Source organism: Poecilia latipinna, unplaced genomic scaffold (genome assembly GCF_001443285.1).
Source record: "Poecilia latipinna isolate Pla-1442-1.1 unplaced genomic scaffold, P_latipinna-1.0 Scaffold1354, whole genome shotgun sequence".
Taxonomy (NCBI): Eukaryota; Metazoa; Chordata; class Actinopteri; order Cyprinodontiformes; family Poeciliidae; genus Poecilia; species Poecilia latipinna.
This window is the reverse complement of record NW_015113970.1, coordinates 111,862-135,396: the sequence shown is the minus strand read 5'-3', so window position 1 is coordinate 135,396 and position 23,535 is coordinate 111,862. Positions and strand designations below refer to the sequence as shown.

The window sequence follows — 23,535 nt, the reverse complement described above, 5'->3', positions numbered from 1 at the left end:
TATATATATATATATATATATATATATATATATATATTTTTTTTTTTTTTTTTCTCACATAACTTATGATAATAAAGTCCAAGTTTTGAAAGCATGGTATAAATTCACAAGGCAAGCATGATGATATGGCACTCATTAAAAAACGTTTGCGAACCACCAACCTACTCTCACCAACAACAAATTAAGAATGCTGCAGGAGTTGAACTGCTCCACTAGATAGCAGCAGATTGCTGTGTGTGTGTGCGTGGGTGTGTGTGTGTGGGGGGGATATCTCAGTTTGTGAGTTAACTGCCAGAGATGATCTCTTACTTCTCCCCAGGATCTGAATGCTTTTGATGAGAATCATCATGTTCACCTCTGTTGTAAATCTGCTGTGTTCTCCCAGGCGTGTATCTTGGTGTCTCTATGCTGTTTCTTCTTTACAAATTCTGTCTAAACTTGGAGGACCACCTGCCAACACCAATTGCTTTGGGAAACTTGCTACCTACATTTCATCAGGTCTTTTCATTTTCTTGATCACCACGAGACACAAAACTGTGGGGAAAGGAATAAATATTCTTGTGTAACATTAAGTCTTTTGAATGTCTTTGTGAAGCCTTGTGCACACATGTATAGACATTGACGTGTGCTCTATGCTGGTTGGTAATAATTAGATACACTGATAATCTACAAGATCTGGATCTAGCAACCTAACACCTGTACCCTATAGCTGGACAGAACCGGCAATCTGACCCCTTCCCTCAGGAAGAAGGATAATTTGGTTGATGGCACTAATAATCACAGCCCTGTTACCGATCCTTCCCTGGCTGGAGCTCTGTGTGTTTGAGAGTCATTCTTGTGTAACTGATACCTTAGAGGGAATACGTCATATCTTTAACAAGTGTGTGTAACTCCGACCTTTGCCCCATTTCGTACTTTAACATATGTCAAAGTATGCTAGCAGTGTCTACATGACATATTTCAATTTAGTTTAAACAGAAAGGATAACAATATTGGGTGGGGGGTGTTAGTGATAATATGGGGAGTAAAAAACTTAGCAGATTCAACAGCAGATGTGTGCAGGTGTTCACACACAACTTCTGTCATGCTAATAAATGAAGTCTGAGAGCGTTAATTACTCAGCATTTGTACATTTTACAGTATCTTCACTGCTAATCAAGCTTATCTTCTGCCTCCCAGAAGATTAGCCAATCATGCTTTTCTTCTGTTCCTCTCTGGACGTTTTGTATTATTTATGCCCCGCCCCCTCAGCCGCTCAGCAATCTCAAGTTTCACCTGCAGAGCCAGATGACAAATTAAGACTCCTTCCATGACCTATGACAAGGAAGTGTCTACACAGACACACACACCTTCACATAAGTACACACATACAACTCATCTGCCCATCTCTCTTACTTGCACACTCCCTTGAGGTCACTCACTGTGCACAGGACGTAGTGTTGAGTAACAGAATGTGTTATGCTTATCACTGGAGGTAATGATAAAATCAGAGGAGAAGCACATTGCAAATTGAAGTTATTTATTTTTTTTTTACTTTTTTCTTTCTTGATTATTGAAGAAGATACCTGTGATCAGACACGCTGTGTTTGAAGATTTCAGACCCCGACCACAACAAAGGCAGGTCTTCTTTATGACCAGAAGGGAGGAGCCAATAATGGAGAACTGTCCAGGTGAATGAAATTGTCAACATTGTCTTAAGAACTTAGCTTTGGCTACGCATCTCTTGGAAAACGACTGAACCACTGAGGGGGTAAAGCCTTTTCTATGTTTTATCATGTTGTGTTCAGGTTTTGCATTTAGTAAAAGGCAATTGAAAATCAGTAGACAAGACTATTCTATTTAAATCTACAGCTAGATTAAGCTTAAACTGTGCACTCTGATAAACATAGGCATTGGTTTAAGATCTTTGTATGCAGTATTATTCAAAAATATTGTTCAATTTTCTCTTAATACTAGAAATAATATAGAAACATAAGCAATAATACAGAAATATCAGAGATGTTTCTGTACTATTTCGACATGGCTTTGACTAATATTTCTCCAGGTCTTTCTCCCGGCTTTCTAAAGGTCTGACTGAGTTGTAATTTGGACATTGGTGGGTTATTTTCACTTAGTTTCATCCACATTTTTATGTTTAATCATGACAGTATATTGTGTAGGTGTCCTTAAAAGCAAGGATAGTGGATAAGTGGAAGAGAAAAATTACAGTCACAGATGAACAGTTTCTGAAAGTCAAGTTTTGATAAATAAAAAAATAAAAATCATGATGCAGTATTTATTTTATTGAGCAGATATTGAGAAAATAATGTAGCCTGCTGTCTGGACAGTGTTAAATGGTTTAAAAAGTCATTTGTTTTATTTAGTGGAACATGGATGGGGTTTAACTAGCAGACTAAACAAAGCTTCACAGGCTCTTTAAGAAAAATTGGGATGTAAACCCTTGGCTAAACATTTGCAATGCAGCTTTCTGGACTATAAATACTGGCCAAGCTTAAATAGTCAAAAATAAGGTAGAAGGACCTCAAAGGCAAATGTCGTAGCTGATTGTCTACTGAACTCAGTGTTTTCAGCTAAAACCTCTTTTGGAACCACCTGGAGATAAAATAATATCTTGTGTCCTTGTAAGCTTTGTTGTTAACTGTTTGTTTGTTAACTTTATAAGAGAGAACATGTAAATTATTTAACAGAGATTAAAAAAAAAATCTTCTTATTGTCTATTGCTAGACAGAAAAACTATTGATTCCAAAAACCCTTTCAGATGTTCATCGTCAAGTGGTGACTACTCTTGAGGAGGACCACTCTAAAAAAAATTAACACATCTTAAGAGAAACGTAAAAAAAGAGAAGGATGAATTGAGAATTTTGTACGTTATTTTATTTCTTTGTCCAATTCAGTTTTATTCACAGATACCTGTATGGAGATTTTAGTCCTTATGGTAATGTACTCTAAGACCTAAAGAAAGTTAAAGCTAGGAAGTAGGGTTCTTGAATGACTCCAGATTGGAAGATCTGGAGTCATCTGACTTGAAACATTGGTTCACAATTGAGTATTTTATATATTATGTTAGGAACCAGCATGTTTATATCTGTACAGGAGTCTTCATGGGGATCAGATCTGAACAGTGTGGAACTGCTAAGGACGGGTGGATTCCTTCCTCAAACCAGTGGTGAAGAATCATAAAGTCACATCAAAAACAATAATATTTTTAAGGTTAGTTAAAAATGTCACTGTTTTGTGCATTACTGACAATCTAACTTCACAAACATGATACAAATTTTGTTCTTTTATGTTTTGTTTTTAAAGGTCAACAGCATTGAACTTTGTACTGGGAGCATGGTGTGCTTCTAGCAAGTGGTCAAAATGCCTGGTAAGAAAGATACTAAAAAGGACACCAAGAAAGGTGGAAAACCTGAACCAGAGAAAAAAAAAGAGGATGAGAAGAAGGCAAAAGATGACAAAAAGGGAGCAAAAGATGACAAAAAGGGGGGAAAGGATGACAAGAAGAGTGGAAAAGATGATAAGAAAGGAGGAAAGAAGGGAAAAGAGGAGCCATCTAAAGGCAAAGATGAGGGGAAAAAAGGAAAAGACAAAGGAAAAGGTAAAAAAGTAGAGTCTGAAGAGGAAGAGGAGGAGCTACTGAGTGATGAAGAGGAGGAAGAGTTCAGTGAAGAAGAAGATTGGGAGGATTCAGAGGACAACAAAAAGAGAAAAGGGCAAGGGGGTAAAGCCAAGAAGGGTGGGAAGTCTAGACGTGGTGACGACTCTGAAGAAGATGATGAAGACTATGACGATTCAGATGATGATGATGAGGAAGTGGCTCACGGTAAATCTAAAAAAAAATCTAAAGATGATCATCACCATAAAGGAGGAAAATCAGATGCAGATGTGAAGAAGAAAAAGGGAAAGAAGAAGGAGGAACCACTGGTTCCTGTTAAAGAAGTCCCAAAGAAAGGTCTGAAGAACATGTCAAAAATGTTCATGAAGTTTTCTGGCATCAAAAGACGCAAGAACAGTGTAAAGAAACTGAAAAGCACATCACGTTTATTCCTTGGCTTGGGAAGGAGGAAGAGCCGGCTTGCTAAGAAAAAACGCCGAAAGTCTATGATGAAAAATACCTCACGGTTTATGATGAAATTTAAAAGTAGCCAAAAGAAGAAAAAGGAGAAGGAGGCCAAAGAAAAGGCAGCAGCCCATGGAGGAAAAAAGCCAACATACATGTTACTTCGTCTTGGGGGAGGGAATTCAAATAAAAAGAAAGGGGGATTCTTCAGAAGTCTCTTTAAAAAGCAGGATGGCACAAGTGATGACTTCAAGAACAGTAGTGCCTTACTAGGCAAGGTTGCTGCAGCAACTAATTGGCTTACCAAACGGTTTCTGTCAAAAAAAATGCAAGAAAATTCCAGGCATCATGGCTTAGATGGCCATAGAGGAAAAACACGACAATCCAGCTCCAGACGGTTTCTGCATGGTTACCAAAACAATGGTTATACGTTTGGGGAGGAAGATGATGGATATGACCAGCACTATGTAGTTGACCAGAGAGGTTACAGGTATGAAGATGGCTATGATGATTATGGAGTTGAGTCAGCACCAGGTTATGCAAGATATGGTCAGTATGGATACTACGAGAATGAGATGGAAGGGGCAGACTATCAAGACCTGGGTTACTATGAGGAAGACGGACTCTATGATACAAATGTTGAATATTATGATGATGGATTTAATGATTACAATAACCTTTACTCCTCTGCCCAAGGGTATTATGACACTGAGGAAGCTGATTATTATGGGTACCAACAACAACAGGCAATGTATAATGATGAAGTCCTGGATTACTATCCTCAAATGCATATGGGTGGTATGTATGGAGGGGACATAGGAGGATTTCTTGATCCTCAGACTCAGTTTTATTATGATGAAAATGATCAGGGAGCTTACTATGCAAATAGACAATTGGGTTACTCCAACATTGGGCCTCAAGGTTATTATGGGGATCCTGTTGTAACAATGGAAATGCAAGGAGGATTTCAGCCAGACTTTCAGGTTGGATATAGCAAGCCCGGAATATACCAAGACTTGAGCTCCCAACAGACTGCATTCCCACATGGAGCCCAACAGGTCTTTGAACTTGGAGTACCAGGTATGGGTAAAGTAGACAGCCTGAATGGGAACCAATATGTAGGTCATATGAATCAAATTGGGGATGATTTGGGAGGAATTCAGCAAGGGGACATAACATTTAGAGTTCCTAGACCGCAAGTGCGCCTGTTTGGAAAAGAGCGATTAGATGTTCCTCTGCCTCCTCCACCTACTTTGCCTCCCGATCCTGAGTTTGAAGACATGTCAGATATCCAGTATGAAGACCAGGTTCCTCTTATGCCATATCAACTCGAAGACATGTCATTTCAACAGCAAATCCCAGTACCAGAACCACAACTGCCCATGTTTCCTTTTCAACAGCAACAACTATTGTCACCACAACAGATACTATCCCCACAGCAGCCAATGATGTTTCAGCAAGAAAATATGTTGCCCCAAATGATGCCCACACAGATGTCATCACAACAGCAGTTGATGCCCCAGCAAATAATGCTTCCCCAGCAGCAGATGATGTCAGAGCAGTTGTTCCAACAACAACCAATATCTCCACAACTAATTTCACCACAGGTAATTGTAGTTCTTGTCTGTCATTGCTTTAGTCCAAGAGGGAATGGTATATTATACCTAAGAAGACAATATTTGGAGATATTGAGGTGTTGTGACAAAGTGCTATATGTAGAACACACAGAAAGAGACTGGGGTAGAAAGTCATGTTTTTCCCAGCCAGCTTTTACATTGGCATAGTTAGGAACTGTGGTGCTTGAAGGGGCTACAATTTTTTACTAGCAAATTCGGAAATACTTTCCTGATAGTAATTTTTAATGAAGTTTCTCCAAACTGGAAAAAAATCTAAAGCAAGCAGCACAACAAAATTGAAATTGTCCATGGTGGTGCTAAGGCCAGCTGATTGATCTGATTGTAGGACATGTTATACACTATGTAATTTTGAGGGGAGGTGCTAAACTGCCCAGGCTGTTCCTTAACTAATAGACTGCTGTACTTCACATAAGCTTTATGAGCCAAATGGTAAAAAGAAAGTATATCCTTATTTGGTTTTTGGATTTTAACATAAACATTATTTAGCCTTTGCATGATTTTATAATATAAAATTATACACCATGAAAGCATGTAGTGTCTTTGTTTTTAGCATGAGCTTATGTTAATACCAGCAGAGTGTAATGGATGTCTTTCTTCACCACTACAGATGATGGCAGACCCAATGATGATACCACAGAGGCAGGGTTACAGCCTCCCAACCATCCCAACACCAACAGCCATGATCATTAAAGAAGCGACCATGTCTCCTCTCCCTACACGGCGCATGCAATCTTCTCCGACTCCATCTCGTCGCTCTGTCATTATACCCTCTCCACAAATGCAAAGGCATCCTTCAGCCATGGGTTCACCAGTCCCCACCCCTATGGCTGTAAGAAGGCAGATCCCCTCCCCACAACCTTCCATGAGGGGTGGGCTCATTAATGCTCAAAGACCTTCATCTGTTTTGTCTAGACAGATTTCACAACCTGCTTCTCCTATGGTGTCCCCAGTTCTTCATCGTAGAGGGCAGCCTCCGAAGTCACTTTCTCCTTTGGCCAGAGCATCCTCACCCCCTTATTCTCCCCGTGCCTCCGTAATTCGTCGTAGTCCTCCATCCTTGGAGAGAGGGTCAATGAGGCAGCATTCGCCCCTTTCATCACCCCACATTTCCAGGAGGATGCAAAGTCCCCAGCCATCACCCACTTCTGCTCGAAGTCCGGTGGGAGGCAGAAAGATACATGATCCACCCTCCCTTTACCCTGGTCATGCATCGCCACCTCTCTCTCCTCAACTAAGTCGAAGGCCTTCACCCTCTCCTTCTCACCGAAGTTTGTCTCCTGCAGGGCCTCGGCCAGCTCCATCCTCCCCTACTCTTTCTCGTCGTTCAACTCGACTGCTCAGGGATCCCACGCCATTGGCCAGACCTAGGGCATTTGGAAATGTTCCTTTAGGTACTGTCAGGCCCTCACCCATGGGTCTTAGAGGGCGTCCAGTGCCCCCACCCACACAAAATGTGAGCCCATTTCGTGCTTCTTCTGTGAGAAGTAATAGATCTTCTGTACTTACCATAGACTCCTCCCTTCACTCTTCTCCTTTCCATTCCCCTCTTATGGTCCACCGAACACCCCTGGGGAGAAAAGAATCTGTCCATCCTCCTCTTCGCCCCATTGCTCGAGGGCGTCCCCTTAGGGCCCGGCAGTCAATTAGAAGCATGCCTCCCCCTTCCCCGCAACCCTCCCTTAAATACATGTCACGCAGTCCATCTCCACGTCTTTCTCCTCGACTAAATCATCAGTCTGTTGTGTCAGATCCCTATGCTGATCCTTATGCTGAGCCATCACCACAATTTGTTGACCCATCTTCTCCCATGTTATCCAGGTCTTTGCAGAACCAATATCTTAGATTACATTCACCTTCAACCCTTAGACCACAAGCACCCCAAATGGTGGGTATGGGTCAGATGGCTCCAGAATTAGTAGAATTCCAAGGTCCTTCAATGGAAAGGCCGATGTCTGTTTATGAGCAGCCTTTGCTCCCTTCATCAATGCTCTCTGGAGCTCTGCAAAACCAGGCAGTGAGAGGAGCATCCTATGTTTCTCCACTTCAGAGACCTCAGTCTCCATATGCTCCATCTGTACCTTCGTCTCCATTGCTTTCTGGAGCCATGAAACATAGTCAGGCAATGAAAGGCATGACCTCTTATCAAACTCCACAGTTACAATCACCATATGGACCAACTGTTGTTATGCCATATGATTACATCTCTGAGCCTGGCCCAACACCATTACTTCAAGATGCACTGCAAAACCAAACTGGTTTTCCCCCGCATCCTTATACAGAGGTATCACAACAACTTGTTGCTCCCTCATCTCCTATGTTGTCCCGTTCTTTGCAAAACCAGGCTATTCAACCGGATGCTTTTTCAGCACTTGCACCAGAAGCTGTCCAAATGGTAGGCATGGGTTTGATGGCACCAGAATTACTAGAACCTCATGATTCTACATTGCAGAGACCGACATCACCTTATCAGCAGCCTTTGCTCCCTCCTGCACAAATGCTCTCTGGAGCTCTGCAAAACCAAGCCATAAGAGAAGCATCTTATGTTTCTCCAATTCAGAGACCCCAGTCTCCATATACCCCCTCTGTACCCTCATCTCCACTGCTCTCTGGAGCCATGAGACATAGTCAGGCAATGAAAGGCATGACCTCTTATCAAACTCCACAGTTACAATCTCCATATGGACCAACTGTTGGTACGCCATATGATTACATCTCTGAACCTAGCACAGTACCTTTGCTTCAAGATGCACTGCAAAACCAAACTGGTTTGCGTAATGTGTCTAATTTAAAATCTCCCATAATGCAACAACGGAATCCTTATGCCCCAGCTGGGCCTCAGCTCCAGAGTGCTCTGCAACAAAACCCAAATCTCCGCCAGGCTTCCTTTCAGACACCTATGCAACTCAGACGGTCCTCAGTTGTAACTCAATCACCCTCTTCACCAATGTTGGGAAGAGCTCTGCAGAACCCACAGTTGATGCAGGCATCATACCAGCTGCCAGGAAGAACCTTTATGAGCCCGTATGCAGATCCCCGTTCTTCACCATTGCTTGGCCGTGCATTGCAAAACCAACAAGTCCGGAGTGCCTCATATATAATGCCCGATGGATCAGTTATCAGGGTAAATAATATGTTCAAATAAATGTCTCTTCAAAGGCAAAAGGTTATAACTTCAATTGATATCCCTTCCTTTTACTCTCTATCTTAAACTCAAACAGGACCCTCGTCTACTTCAGAAGCCAATGTCACCTAACCTTTCTGGAGCTCTTCAAAACCAGCATCTAAGGATGGCTTCATATACTCTTCCCGATGGCACCATTATAGATTCTAGACAGAAAGTAACCAATGACCACCTGTAGTACAATACATTCAGTATAACAGTAGTTAATGTATACAGCTAACATATAATGCTTGCAATAATATTATAAATAATTATTACACTTTTTTTGTTCAGCATCCTATTTCCCCAAACCTCAGTAGGGCTTTGAACAACCCAGCCATACGTGAAGCTTCCTACTCTCTTCCTGATGGTACCATTGTGATAGACTCCAAAACAGAAAAGACACCCAACCTTACAGCAGCACTTCAGAACCCTTACTTGAAGAGTGCTTCGTACACCCTCCCAGATGGCACTATCATCATTGATCCACGGAAACCTACCTCTCCAAACCTGTCTAATGCTCTTCAACACTCATCACTGCGGAATGCCTCATTTACTCTACCGCAGGGGGTTAGAGACCCAAATACTCCAGTGTCACCAAATCTGGCAAAGGTTAGCTATAAATGGAGATTTCTTTTCTGGTTTTCTGATGTTTCTCCATATTTTTATCCGTGTGTTGTTGTAGTTAGGACATATGGTTTCAAAATATTGATGTTTATATTTTTCAGTAATCTACTGCTTTGTTGTTGTTGCAAACACTTTAACAGAAGTCATTTGTTCTTATAGGCTCTTGCTAACCAAGCCTTGAAAGCTGCTTCATACACCCTTCCAGATGGAACTATTATTGTGGACCCAAGGAAGCCAAAGAGTCCAAACCTGACAGCAGCCCTGCAAAATCCATATCTAAAAGGGGTATCCTACGCACTGCCTGATGGAACCATCATCATTGACCCAAGAAAACCAGCTGGCCCTAATCTTTCCAAAGTATGTTTTCTCTGTTCAAAATTTGACACAAGCTGTTCAAATTGTGGACTAAATTTAAACATATGATAGAAGCTTCAGCATGTTGAATTTATAGAGTACACATTTTATATATTGTATTGCAGAAATATTCTTAGCCATTGAACTTTTTCACATTTTTGTTGTACAACATTTTAATGGTAGAGCATGAGAGGAGTTTTTACAGCTGCTGGCTGGGGAAAACAAAGGCTGTTGCCACTTGGTTAGCGGCAGAGAAAGCTTCTACAGCTGCAACTTATTCACTCTTGGGACAGTGGAGGCAGAAAAGGGGAAAGCAGTGGCAGTGGCTGCTGGGATAAATGAAAGGGGAAAGTAGCAGCAGCTGCCTCTCTGCTAGTGGTGGATTACATGTGTGGGGTCAAGCTTCCACTTCTTTCAGCTTTTGGTGCGTCTCTCAGGCTTCAGCTTGGCTCACTTTGGATCCAGGGCTTCTTGGAAGAAGCAACATCTTTATCCACCAGTAATAAAAGATATATAAGTTGTGGAGATTTATTCCTGTTCTTTCACTTTCATTTTTTGGACTGCAATTCAGTCAGCTGCTATGTTGTTTTAAAGTACTTTAGAAAAAACATGGTATGATTTTGGTATGGATTAGTAAATACAGGCCAATAATCCTGAAGTAAATACTATTAATTGTGATTGACAATAAGTGGCATGATTTGAAAATTGATGTGTTGTTAGGCCTGCCCAACACCTCTGCAGAAACTCAATCCAAGACCACATGAGTAATGAATGTTGAAGCAATAATAGCTCCCAAACACCATGTAAAGGGCAGAAATGCATCAAGAAATATTGTGTCCAATGTGTTGATCCACACTCGGCATGAACCATACCATGGAAGCAGAACTGCCCTAACTGCTACAAAGTGTGCTTGTTACTGGTATTACAAAATGACTCTAACTTAATTGTTGCAAGAAGCCATGTGACAAGGCCTGTTGCAATAAGCAATAAATCAATCGATCGCATGATAAATTAAAAGGAGCTAAATCGTTTCCATTTGCATAATTTATCGTTTTTCTCTTTGCTCTCTCTCTTTCTACCAAAAACTGGATGACAAAAGTCTTCAGTCTGCTGCTTTGGTCTCAAGTGGTCCTTTCTTTTAAAGACAGAGACTACATAATTCATTTTATTTGTTGTCTCTGTTGTTTTTCTTATTTATTTTGGATATTTAGAATGTCTTACAGTTCCAGTATTAAAGTTTATTGATCTTTTAGAATGTCTATGAGTTTGACATTATCATTATATTACTTGAAAATGGTCTGAAAACAAGATTATCGTTCATCAGAATAACTTTTGGGACAATTTATCATCCATCAAAATTTGTTATTGCGACAGGCCTATGTTGTACATCACAAAGAACGTGTAAAGAGAAACTCTCCCCATATTTTTTCGCTTCCCAATTCTGCAATTTTCTTTATTGGTTCATCACTGAAAATTACAATAACACACACGTTTTTTCTTCTTCTTCTTCTTCTTCTTCTTCTTCTTCTTCTTCTTCTTCTTCTTCTTGTTCTTGTTCTTCTTCTTCTTTTTGCAAGGCACCATAGGTTAGGGATTTATGGCCATTGTGATATTCATTAAGTTCTTTGATCTGCCCCTTTAGGCTCTTCTGAACCAGGATCTTCGAAGTGCGACTTACCGGCTCCCTGATGGTTCTTTAGTTATGCCTGGCCAGAAGCCATCCACTCCAAACCTGGCAGCTGCTCTTAGGCAGAATCAGGGACTTCGCTCTGCTGGTCTCTACCATCTCTCTGATACCTCAGTCCTGTCAGGTGCACCCAAACCCACCAGCCCCAACTTGACCTCTGCACTGCAGAACGAAGAGCTGCGTGGTATCACTTACAGGTGTGGAACTACATTTTTATTAGAAGCTGGACATTATAAAAAATGACTCAAGTTTACACAGTTTTGCAATGAATAACATGTTCAGCAGCTTATACTAATGAAGCATAAGGTCTGTTCCCAAGAGGTTATTCCATAAGGCCTGTTGAGGATCTGCCTGTGTGTGATAAATATTTCCCCTCAGCAAAATGTTCTTGCACAGATACAGAAAGGATGATGTTACTTGTAAATGATCAAAAATGTGGTTGAAACTGAAACGTATAAAGATGTTTACAGATGTTTAGATGTGGTTCAAAAGATCTTTGACATTAATCAAATAGCCTAATTTAGCCTGAATTCCAACATCTTTGTCAAAAACACAATTTCTGATGTGTTTTTTCTGTCCTAGCAAAGACAAAATCTGGTCAACCTTAAAAACAATAACAAAAAATGTTTTAAAGATAACTAAAAAAAAAAAACAATGAAATAATTCAGTCATAGTCAATAGGAGAAACATTGTATAAGTATTACTTGCAAGAGTAATGAAAAGTTAAAATGGACATTTGGTTCATGGACTCTATATTTTCTATACAAAAAAGGAGCTATCCTTTGTTTCACAGGCTTCCAGATGGCTCTCTTCTCACACGCCAGTTCCGCAACCCAAAACTGTCCGACGCCATCCAAAATCAGCAGCTTCGTTATGCTTCGTACACTGTGCCAACAGAGCTTCAGGGGGAGGACCATCGCTATGCTGTGATACCCCCGTATGGACCACGATCTGGTCACTGGGCCAGGAACGCCAGAGGTGGAGGAGAAGGTGGGGAAAATGTTTGGGCAGCTGAAAGGGTTCTGCCGCATGGGACGGTTCAGAATTTGTCCAAGTGGTCCATGTACAAAGAAGATGGAATGTTGGAAGCATATTCACCAAGCCCCCAGGTTCCAGAAAAACAGCTCCAGAACCTGGACTGGACTCCTGGAAGAGCTAGAGTACCAGGTCAAAGCTGGTATGACAAGGTATCTGTTTTCATTCATGTTTCAGTCATAGTTCAAGCATTGGGTAAAATAGGTAAAATATTAACCAGATGAAAAGTCACAAGCTTTTTTCTTCAATGTTTACCATATTCCATAATCTATGTCAGCTCTGCAACCAATATTGGTTATGTTTCTTAAATTTAGAATGGGTTTTGTTGTTTTGTTGACCTAATGCCATAATAATTGCATATTAATTGTGTCTAGATTTTTTCTATAATAAGCATGCCCACAACAAACCACAGAGTTGTACGCTGGGCAGAGGGAATGGAAGACATGACTCAGCTCCCGTAAGCACAATTCAGACCAAATAAAAATATTTCAGATTTTCTTCCTGCTACATTCTTTCGACGATTGTGTAGTTTAAAAAAGACATAGCCTTATGACAGGCTAAAAGTTAAATTTTTATTTGATGCAGCACTTTAGTAAATTTGTGTGAAACAATTTCTTTTCCAATCTTAAAAGATGAATTCATGCCATTGCAACAGAAGTTTAAGAAAACCCAGATTGTCTCTTTATAATATTAAAGAATGGATTTCAAAGTGAATGCATCACTGCTAATTAATTGTGACTGTGTTTTCAATGGGTTTGCCTTTAATTTCCTCTGTTTAATTTCAGTGAGCTGAATGAGACCACTGTTCTAATGAACCTGAAGAAACGTTTTGACCATGAACTTACATATGTACGTTCAGCGTCTAACATGACAATAAACTAATCTGTCCAAATATCACAAACACTAAGCAAATTCCTTTATTTACTCTGTTCCTTTCCCTCAGACTTACATAGGGAACATTCTTGTGTCTGTGAATCCATACAAGTTGCTCAACATCTACGGCACAGACATGGTGCACAAGTATGAAGGCCACGGTCTGAGTGACAACCCACCGTAAGACCTTGATGTTGTGATCCTCACTCAAATGTTTCACTGTGGGGATGGTGTGATTCAGGATGAGTTTTGTCTCCGTTTCTCTCACACACAGTGTTTTGCATGTGGATCAATAGGTTTAGTTTTGGTCTCGTCTGCCGATCACCTTCTTCCACGTTTCCTTTGTTCCTTACAGCTTATAGCAAAAGCTAAACAGGACTTCTTATTGTTTTTTTTCTGCTATTGTTGGATAAAAGTCAAATGTAGGAGAGAATCATTATTAGTTCTTATTTATTCAGATACTCCCGCTTGAGTTGTGGGTCTCTGCATCTCCTCTGGTTTTACCACTGACCTCTTGTCTGTTCCTTTTGGTAATGTTCTGTTTGTTGTGCTTTTCAAATTAGTTGATGTCCTTGATAAGTTAGTAGTTGTGGTATCATCTTTCCATTTTTAGAAAATGGAAAGTGAAATACCTAAGGCTTAGAAAATTGCTTCAAACACTATTGCAACATAATAATAAAATACAAGGTTTGTGCTTGTAAAAATGTGTAAAGGTTGGAGGTGTAAGGTACTTTTGCAAGAATACTTTCATATTATTGAACTGTATCAGTTACAGTTGTGCTCTTGTTCTGAGTACGTCTACATGGTAAGCCGTACTTAGAGATGCAGTATCATGGTAAGCAGGGTGTAAATGCCTGCGCTCTCTTATGTAAGTGATAGGCTACTGTTACATTGTAGCTGGTTGGTTCCCAAGGCAGCGTTTGGTCATGTTTTTCACTACCACATATGCATTAAACAGACACACTCAGCACCCAGAAGTGACAGGCGTAAAAATAATGGTCATTCATGAAAAATGTCTTTGTGTTGCAGTCATCTCTTTGCCATTGCTAATCTCTCATATACAAGCATGATGGATGCCAAAAAGGACCAATGCATTGTGATCAGGTATGAAATGTCACAGTTGCTGCTGCTAATATGTTTTTATTAAATACTGATTTCAGTAAGCAGCTCTTAAACTGAACAAAATATTACCATTTTAATGTCTTTTCTCTGGGAACTGTTAAGGTACCAAGAACGATGAAAATTCTTCATCAATATTGTACAAGTATGGCATAATAAATGGTATATCTGTAATTCAGAATTGTGTTACCTGAAGATACCAACTTTTTAAGGCCATTTTCTGGGAGCTACAGAAATAAGAATATCATAAAAAATGTCATTTCAATAAAATTCATATTATATAGATATAGCTTTTTTATGCACTCATCCACCCTTTTCCGTGCCGTACCTGACCATTTTGAGAAGAACACTCTTCTTACCATTCTTACCAATTAAAACTCCTGCACTGTACGCTCATCATTTTTCTTTTTCCAGTGGAGAAAGTGGGTCAGGAAAGACTGAGGCCACTAAGCTGATCTTGCGTTACCTGACAGCCATAAATTACAAACGCAACGTCGCTCAACAGGTATTCACTGATTACTGCTCTGTAGCTTCATTCTAATTTAGCTTTATGCTCTTACATTTTAATGAACTTTTTTTCCCCCATATGCATCATGTTTGTCCAGATTGAGGTATTTTTAAAAAAAATTATATATGGTAAACTAACATTTTCATTTTACAAAACCAGTGATGTTTTATTGACGATGTTTCATCAGATCCTTGAAGCTACACCCCTGCTGGAGTCTTTTGGAAATGCCAAAACAGTTCGCAATGACAACTCCTCACGCTTTGGAAAATACACACAAATCTACATGGAGGAGTGAGTAACTATATTTTCTGCTCTTGCTTTTATTGAACAAGTCAAATGATAGTTTCAGTTTTTTAGGACTTTTAAGCATCTTTCAGTTGCCAGTCTCTGCAAGGCATTGGGGCACCAACTCATTTTTGTATGTGGAAGTAGGACATAATCAGTAGTATCAGAAGCTGTTGATATATCTGACAGAAAACTTTAACAAAATTTAAATTAAAAAAAGCAATACCGGAGAGAATATCATTAGTAAGCCCGAAGAGCACTGACTATTTTTAGTTAAAATCTTAATGAATTTATTCAAATATGTAATTTTTTCTGTTGTACTCAATTGTTAATTAGAGAAAATTTGAAATGTTTTAGATAAAAAGGGGACATTTAGTCATAGATTTAGTTCACTAGTAAATAGAAGTCTGGGTTATATTTATCATGAAGGGTGTGACTAAATATATTTTTTATAAATGTCTAAGTATAGCACCAGTTCTATTTACACCAATTCAAAAGACCAGTTTCCATTATTTCCATAGTGTATTATGCAGAGATTAAATTAGCCTAATGCCATCAAGCTAAATTTATGTTAGTTTGATTCTGTAAAGACAACTCATCTGTTGAAATGGGAACACAGGGTCTTCCTGGTAAATATGTAAACATGTCCCAGAAGCAGCTACATCATGATGACATATGTTCTTAGAGCAGTGATGTCATGGAGCCAACCACATTACACATGTATGACCTCTTACCTAACACAGCAATGAATGTTTGTGTGCCATTCACCAGGGGTGTAATCAGTGGTGCCATAACGTCTCAGTATCTGCTGGAGAAGTCCCGCATTGTCTTTCAGGTGAAAAACACGAGAGCACACACCTGTACACACACTCTGCGTGTCAGGAGGAGTCTTCTTACACATGAGTTATACTGAGAAAGTGGACAGGATGTAGCAGAGGTCCAGTTTCAAGTAACTACTACCCCACGACGTTTGGATGCATCTGTTCTCCAACACAGATGAATCACTAGCCTGGCCGTTTCCTTCATACGCAATTCAGTTTGATTCTCATCCTTCAGTGCTCTGTTTGGGATTTGTCATATTGAGTTCGATTTCTCTGGATGGATTTTATCCTGGCCAATCAGTGTATAGGAGGAACGACTGGTATTGATTTTCTTTTCTCCGTTTTAGAATTGCAACCTACCGTGGATGTAGTTTAGCAATGGCAGTGAAGGAAGCCATTCAGTTCATGTTGGCCACGCTTCCAAATCATAAAACTATTAAAGCTGGAGCAAGAGGAATGTTTTAAACATTTTATTGCTGGAAAAGATGTAATGGCCCTATTTCTCATGGGGTTATTTACAGCACACACAATTTTCAGTAAGCTTCATAGTGTGAAACTGATGCACTATATACATTAGCAACTAGGTAAAATTAAATTTCAACAAAATCTGTGCCTCCAGCAAGTGATGGCTTCTCAACTGCCCAACGTCCAGACCATCTGTATGAAGAAAACGTAGAACAAGGGGCTGGGCAAGCACCCCTAATGAATAATTTAATTCTCGTGTGTTAGAGAAGTGACGCATCTAAAGGTTGCATGACATGCGCAAAGTCTGCTGTAGAGGCATCAAGCCTTTAGTTAGTGCTGTTGGTTTTCATCCTTCCATTGAACAAATGATTGATTTCAGCTCTTTTGTGTTTTATAAATGCACAGGCCAAATCAGAGAGGAACTACCATATCTTCTATGAGATGCTGGCAGGTCTTTCCCCTCATGAGAAGTGTTCATTGTATCTGCAGGAGGCTGAGACGTACTACTATCTGAATCAGGTTCACTCACACAGCACGACACCAGGGACTTGGGTGCATCTCAATACATTAGAACATTTCAGTTAAGAGTGAAACTTGTAAATTAGATATTTGTTTTTCACTAAGCAATATTTTTAAAAATATATTGTCTGGTTTTTTTTTACTTACACCCCATGAAAATTTGCAACAGTAATATTATTAAAAAGACTGTTAAAAATGAGAGTGTTTTCTCAGCCTACTGAAAAGCATGCTGATGTACTCTACATTGTCTTAGGGTTAGGGTTAGAATAAATGGTCTGGGCTCCTTTTTTGAGATTCTGCATCACTGCAGTTTGGCATGGTGGCCATCAGCCGGTGGCCCAGCTGAAGCCCATGTTGCTTTCATAGTGATATACACCACACAGATGAGATGATTTATTTTGTTCTATTTTTGTCCTTGACATTATCTTCTCTGTGTAGTTGTACTTAAGGCCAGTTTTCTGGCCAATCAGTGACGGGGTGCCATCGTCATTAAAGTAGGTATTGATAGGGCAGTTAGCAAGTCACAGATTTTCAGGAGGAGGGAGCATGGATTTCACTCTTCCAGTTCACTTCCCCTTCCATGGTGTGAAAGTCACAGCCACAAAAACTGCAGCTCTTTGAGAGCATACATGTGAAGATAGAGGGCAAATGCTGTTTAGAGATAGGAACAGGGACTCGGTGTGCTGGGTGGCTCAGTTGTTAGAGCGTGGGCTGAACATGCAGAGGTTATAATCCTTGATGCAGTTGACCAGGGTTTGAGCTCCGGTGTTCTGTCAGATAGCCATATGCTGTCAGGATAGCATACATGCAGTCAGTACGCATGCCCGCGCATGCGCATTAAGAAGTCAGTGGAGTTGTCAGTTCAGCATACGCAACAAGTTATGACGAAAATAAGTCATTAAATTGTTTATAATATCATATAATATAACTAGATAAATATACATGCGTTGTCGTGGTTTCAAAGTGTATTTAAAGGAGGTCTGGCTGCAGCTGCAGTCAACTACAACACACGCCTGTGTAAAACTCATTAATCTACTTAACCGCTAAGTCAGGATGCCATATAACTGTTAATAACAAAGTGTATGATGATCTACGTCATGATTCTATGTTGCTGATTAAATAAAATCATATGGTAATGACAGTATATACATGTCTGAGGTAAGCGTATAACTATCTGACAAAGTATGCTGATCTGACAGAACACTGGTCTCAGGCCATTTGCTGCATGTCTTCTTGTGTCCACACTGTGGAATAACACCTCTTGTTATTGCTAGTAATTAAGTCACAGATTGTTTTAATTTTTTGCCTTATGCTTTTTCAAGATGTCTTCATCTTTGGTTAATAACATTGACTCTTGTCTGTTTTTTTTTTCTTTAATTAAAGAAAGATTAAAAAGAATTAGCTGATAAAGACCACACACGTTTTCATTATGCACTGAAAATCTCAGAAGTGAAAGTGGCTGCACTTAGTCTGATAATGGAAAATGTCTTACATTCTGTTGGTAATAAGCATTAATGTGTTGTGACGCACTGAAGTGGGTCTTCTGAACTGTAGCAGAATTAAACTTCAGAAGTTAGCAAAAATAAGCAGAGAGCTGCTGATGAGTTGTTCTAAAACCAGAATGAAATTAGATGAGGTTAAGTATATTGTCAGTGATGCTAATGAGACGACAGCTGTGTCTGTGTGTTCATGTGTGTGCAGGGAGGAAACTGTGCAATAGAGGGTAAGGATGATGGGGAGGATTTCAGGCGTTTGCTGAATGCCATGGACATCCTGTGCTTCACCCCAGAAGAGCAAAATGGTATCTACAGACTTCTGTCCTCGGTGCTTCATCTGGGGAATGTCTACTTCCAGTCACATCAGGTCTCACTCAGTCAAACTGACACATACACACCTTGCAAAAGGATGCATACCACTTCAAATTTTCAACAATTTGTCTATATTATAACCACAACTTCAATGCATTTATTTATTTATTTTACAAATACCAATTCAAAATCATTTGTACTCATCCCCCCCGAGTTCTACATTATAGAGCCACTTTTGCCTGCTATCACAGCTGCAGATTTTGTGGCTGTGACTCTATGAACATTGTCTACAGGCAGATTGTTTTATAGCCTAGTCTCTGTCATACTAGAATGAGTAAATCTATGAACACAAACTTTCAAGGAAAAGTTTCACATTTTCAGCACATCCTTAAAAGGGGAATATCACAATAAAGACACAATGTCACCTTCAGTTGTTATGAAAATGCTGTATAAATCAAAATACAGCATTTTCATAACAATGAAAATGTTGTATTTTGTCTTAGAAATTTGTCTTCACCTTGAGATTGTTCTGTCTGTTTAAGAACCTCTGGCAATTCCCCTTCAGCACGTCATCACAACATTGCTTCTCTATGCTGTCCATTGATGCTGTTTACAACCGTTCTTAGGAGCGCTGTAGTTTGCATGATGAGCTCAGTAGATGTGCAGTTCCACCTGGAGTTTGCTAGTTACAGCTTTCTGGTGGAGTTATAAGGCAGAAGAGTGGGCGTGGGGGGGAGGGCTGGAACTTGGCTGAAGACTGAAGCTCCAAGGTGGAGCTCTGGGGAAACGGGCAGCTCTCTCAGGCATTAAGGCATCCTGAATCACCATGAGCGACTCAGGGATTCCTCAAATATGCATAAATGAGTCAAAGCAACACTCCGGGTATATTTTTATTAGAAAATGACATCAGAATGTGACAAAGCTCAAAAAATCAATTTTGCACAATATCCCCCCCTCAAACAATCACAGTGCAGGAAATTGTATAAATTCCAAAGCATAAATAAAGCCAGTACAGTCCCACACAATATATGTCATGTAGTCAACTATTCTTCAGCAGGGAGCAGGCGACACCATCTCCTCAGTGACTGTACATACATAAAAGCAATGGAAAACTTTTTCAAGGTGTGACTGGCAAATTATTTTTATCTGGTTCTTTTGCACCGCTCTGTTTTCTAATGCCGATGTGAGAAACCGCCACCGAGGTCCATTTAAAAAATATGTCACTGCAACGCAATCTCCTGAGCTGTAGATCTTTCCAGCATTCCAGTTTTATTAAATAAATGCATTGATGTTTGTGATGTCACAGTCTAATGTGGCATGATGTGAAAACATTTCAGGAGTATGGATACCTTTGCAAGGTAATGCAATATAAAACTCTATTCAGTTTCAAAGACACAGCAGATGGTGACAGCATGGCTGCATGTATGTGCCTCTGTCCAGGTTGAGGGCCAGGAGGCTGCGGCGGTGGTGAGTGCACAGGAGATCAGAGTGGTAGCCGTGCTGCTGCAGGTTTCACCAGAGAGTCTGCAGAAAGCTGTCACTTATAAAATGACTGTAAGCACATGGTCAACCTCACACTCAACCTTAATAGGATGTTTCCATGTTTCCAGACTGTTATCATACCGGCATGAGAGCGGTGCTAGTTATCCAATTTGTGTCTTTGAACTCTCTTGCCCTCTGTCCCTTAGGATACAGGGAGGGAAAAGATCTACACTCCATTGACAGTGGATAGCGCTTTAGATGCCAGGTGAGTGCCTGAAGTAAATTCTCAGTAAAAGAATTGAGGTTATAGCATTTTGTTTTTGCAACTGAACCCATTCTTGACAGTCTTATTTGAAGCTTTTTTAATATTCTTGTTTTAACCCTTCTATAAAAAAAACTACACCAGGAGACTTCATACACAGGGGGAGTGGAGAGTCTTTGATATTCTCTTCCAATCTTTGGTTGAGGCATGTGAGGACAAAGGATCTCAGGGCCGGGGGGAGATTTTTCAGATGTCTTCTGTTACCATAGGAACCCAGTTTTCTGTTTCCATAGAAACCTTATTGTGTGTTTTTTTTTGTTGTTTTTTTTACAGAGATGCTGTTGCCAAGATCCTGTACACGCTGCTCTTTAGTTGGCTGACAGAGCGTATTAACGGACGGGTCTACCCTCGCACTGAAGCCCTCTCCATCTCTGTACTGGACATCTACGGATTTGAGGTCACGCTATGAAGCAATCTCTTCTGTAGATTTTCCTCTGCTGATGGATTAAAGCTTGCCTCTGTTAACTTACCCATACACCTCTCAATGTCTTCTCTTTTGCTCTTCAGGAGCTACAGGTGAACAGTTTTGAGCAGCTGTGCATCAACTACGCAAATGAAACTTTGCAATTCTACTTCAACAGGGTCGTCTTCCAGGAGGAGCAGGTCAGGGAGATCACAAGTTAAGACTTCTAGATCAAGAAGTTATACACTGAACTGGAAAAAAATTCTCACACATATCTCACACTTATCCAAAGCCAGACTTATTTTTAGTTTTTGTAAGTGTTCTTAAGCAGCAGCTTTTTCAGACTTTCTGAAGGTCAACAGATGTTTTTCTTTGGACTTTGATTGGTTTTTCATTCATTTTCAGCTTTATACCTGATCATACCCACAGGGATGATTTTTGCTTTTAAATCCTTTTAACTCTGCCAAATCATTCAGGGCTTAAATTTTACCTCATCAACCTAATTTTCTTCTAAACCATTAACAATGGCAGAGAACAGTCATATTTTAAAACCAAGTGATTCTGAAAGAGATGTTAAGTGAAAGCTTTGTATCCACTGTCAGGTGTTTTAGATTCTTTTCTAATTATTAAATGCAGATTTCAGATGTTGTTGATATGATGCAGAGAGTTTTGTTTGGCTTAACATTTCTTCTGTTGACTTCCACAAGCCCACTTTCTCTGCTAATTTAAGCAGAAACTAGTTACTGCAGAGTTTGCAGCACACCAGGAGTATGTGAAATGAAATGAAGGTCTTAAGTACTGGGGAGCTTGATTATTGACAAGTGACAGATGGATGATTGGAAACAGGGTACAGGAAACAGGGTACAGCTGTGAGGAGAGACCAGAGACAGGCTGGAAGGAGATAGAACATGAGAAGAGCTGAGGATGAAGTAAACAATAATCGAGGTAAAACACTGATATAGGAAAGGCAGGAAAAACTAAGCTGATTACAAAGACTGAACTAAAAAGTAAGAACTAGAGCATAGAAAAGTGCAAACATAGAAACAAACGTATAACCGCAAACAACCCAAGTCATGACAAAGCTATGTCCATAACACACAGTCATGCTATCACTCTAACAATTGATGCAGCTCTTCTTTCAGATAATCTAATAGTCACACATGCAAACATAAATGTTAAGCTCTATAAATGTGCAAAACTCATTCCAGCTTTATTTCATGCATGTGGTGTTTGTGTATTGCTTTGAAAGCTCACCTTGCTGACCCCTGCCTGATATGAGCCTTCCTTGACTGGACATAGTTTGTGAAACATGATTATGCAATTATTTCTGTCTGCTGGAAGAGGATCATTCAGGCAAAGCAGAGCTTTATACCTGTGGTCACATATAACGCGGGTATGACGAGGCAATGTAAGCTATGAAGTAAACTTAAATCAAAAAATCCAAAGCTGCAGACAGAGCCTCTGAGCTCTGCAAATCTGAGCTTAGCTGTGAATCTAAGAGCAGCTGTTGGAGACAAATTGGGGTTTTGTGAATTCAAAGACAGAACACTGTCACTTTGTCACTAGAGACATAGATCAAGCTGTCTGTTCAGGGTAGATATTCTTTTTCCTACTTTTTCCTTTAAGCTGTGCTAAGGCCTGTGGCTCCCAGTAGGTGTGTTTAACCTGGAACCTACAAGCTTCAGTAAATTGTTCCCAGTCTTGTGCAGGTCCATGATTCTTTTCCTGATATCTCAATTGATTTCTCAATATTTTCCCATCGTGCCATACAAGAAAGCAGCATGTTCAAGCTGTGGCCTTAAAATACATCCACAGGTGTTCCTCCAATTATTTCAGATATGTCAGTGAACCTATCCAATGTTTCCAACATCTTGAGACATCATCTGTGCTTTACCTCATTTTTTAAAGAAATTGAAATAATTTAGTATGTACACTTCTGATTTAGAAGACATAAAAACAATAATTCTCTGACATATTGAAAATAATATTGATATTTTTAACTGACCTGAAACAGTTTGGTCTGATTTAACTTCAGACACTGACAGGAAGGTGTTTGTTTCTTTATTTGATGTCTGTCAGTTTCTGGGATCAACTGGGTGCCTTTTTAGTCACACTGACCACTTTACACGACAGCCACATTTATCCTTCCACATCCATAAAAGTATGTACATTTATACACTTGTGCAGAGACTGGTCTTTAATTTGGGCTTAATGCTCATGTGACCACATTATTTCAGGAAGCTGAAATCTAATCTTAAACCTTCCGATTGTAAGACAACTGCTCAACCTCGGAGCCATATTTATAAGCCATGAGGAAATAAACAAATGAGACTGCAATGGAAAGCTACCAATGAGTTATGAGGTTACAGT

General features: G+C 39.9%; 1 protein-coding gene across 3 annotated transcripts in view; it reads left to right on the top strand.

Annotated features, from left to right (window-relative positions):
* Nucleotides 1–23,535, top strand: part of LOC106961974 (unconventional myosin-XV-like) — a 48,189-nt gene that overhangs the window by 5,474 nt on the left and 19,180 nt on the right. The window contains exons 2-24 of one of the 3 annotated variants that reach the window (XM_015056111.1): nt 1,559–1,750; nt 3,094–3,210; nt 3,304–5,667; nt 6,305–8,818; nt 8,916–9,035; nt 9,152–9,469; nt 9,644–9,841; nt 11,481–11,722; nt 12,319–12,712; nt 12,935–13,017; nt 13,346–13,409; nt 13,504–13,613; nt 14,463–14,537; nt 14,967–15,057; nt 15,158–15,163; nt 15,248–15,351; nt 16,117–16,180; nt 17,037–17,150; nt 18,852–19,013; nt 20,399–20,512; nt 20,647–20,705; nt 21,036–21,159; nt 21,270–21,365. In XM_015056111.1, coding sequence (XP_014911597.1) covers nt 3,361–5,667; nt 6,305–8,818; nt 8,916–9,035; nt 9,152–9,469; nt 9,644–9,841; nt 11,481–11,722; nt 12,319–12,712; nt 12,935–13,017; nt 13,346–13,409; nt 13,504–13,613; nt 14,463–14,537; nt 14,967–15,057; nt 15,158–15,163; nt 15,248–15,351; nt 16,117–16,180; nt 17,037–17,150; nt 18,852–19,013; nt 20,399–20,512; nt 20,647–20,705; nt 21,036–21,159; nt 21,270–21,365 — 7,359 coding nt within the window. In that variant the 5' untranslated portion in view covers nt 1,559–1,750; nt 3,094–3,210; nt 3,304–3,360. Of the gene's footprint in view, nt 1–1,169; nt 1,751–3,093; nt 3,211–3,303; nt 5,668–6,304; nt 8,819–8,915; nt 9,036–9,151; nt 9,470–9,643; nt 9,842–11,480; nt 11,723–12,318; nt 12,713–12,934; nt 13,018–13,345; nt 13,410–13,503; nt 13,614–14,462; nt 14,538–14,966; nt 15,058–15,157; nt 15,164–15,247; nt 15,352–16,116; nt 16,181–17,036; nt 17,151–18,851; nt 19,014–20,398; nt 20,513–20,646; nt 20,706–21,035; nt 21,160–21,269; nt 21,366–23,535 lie in introns of those variants that run through there. The other 2 variants (XM_015056112.1, XM_015056114.1) reach the window with 2 other exon arrangements.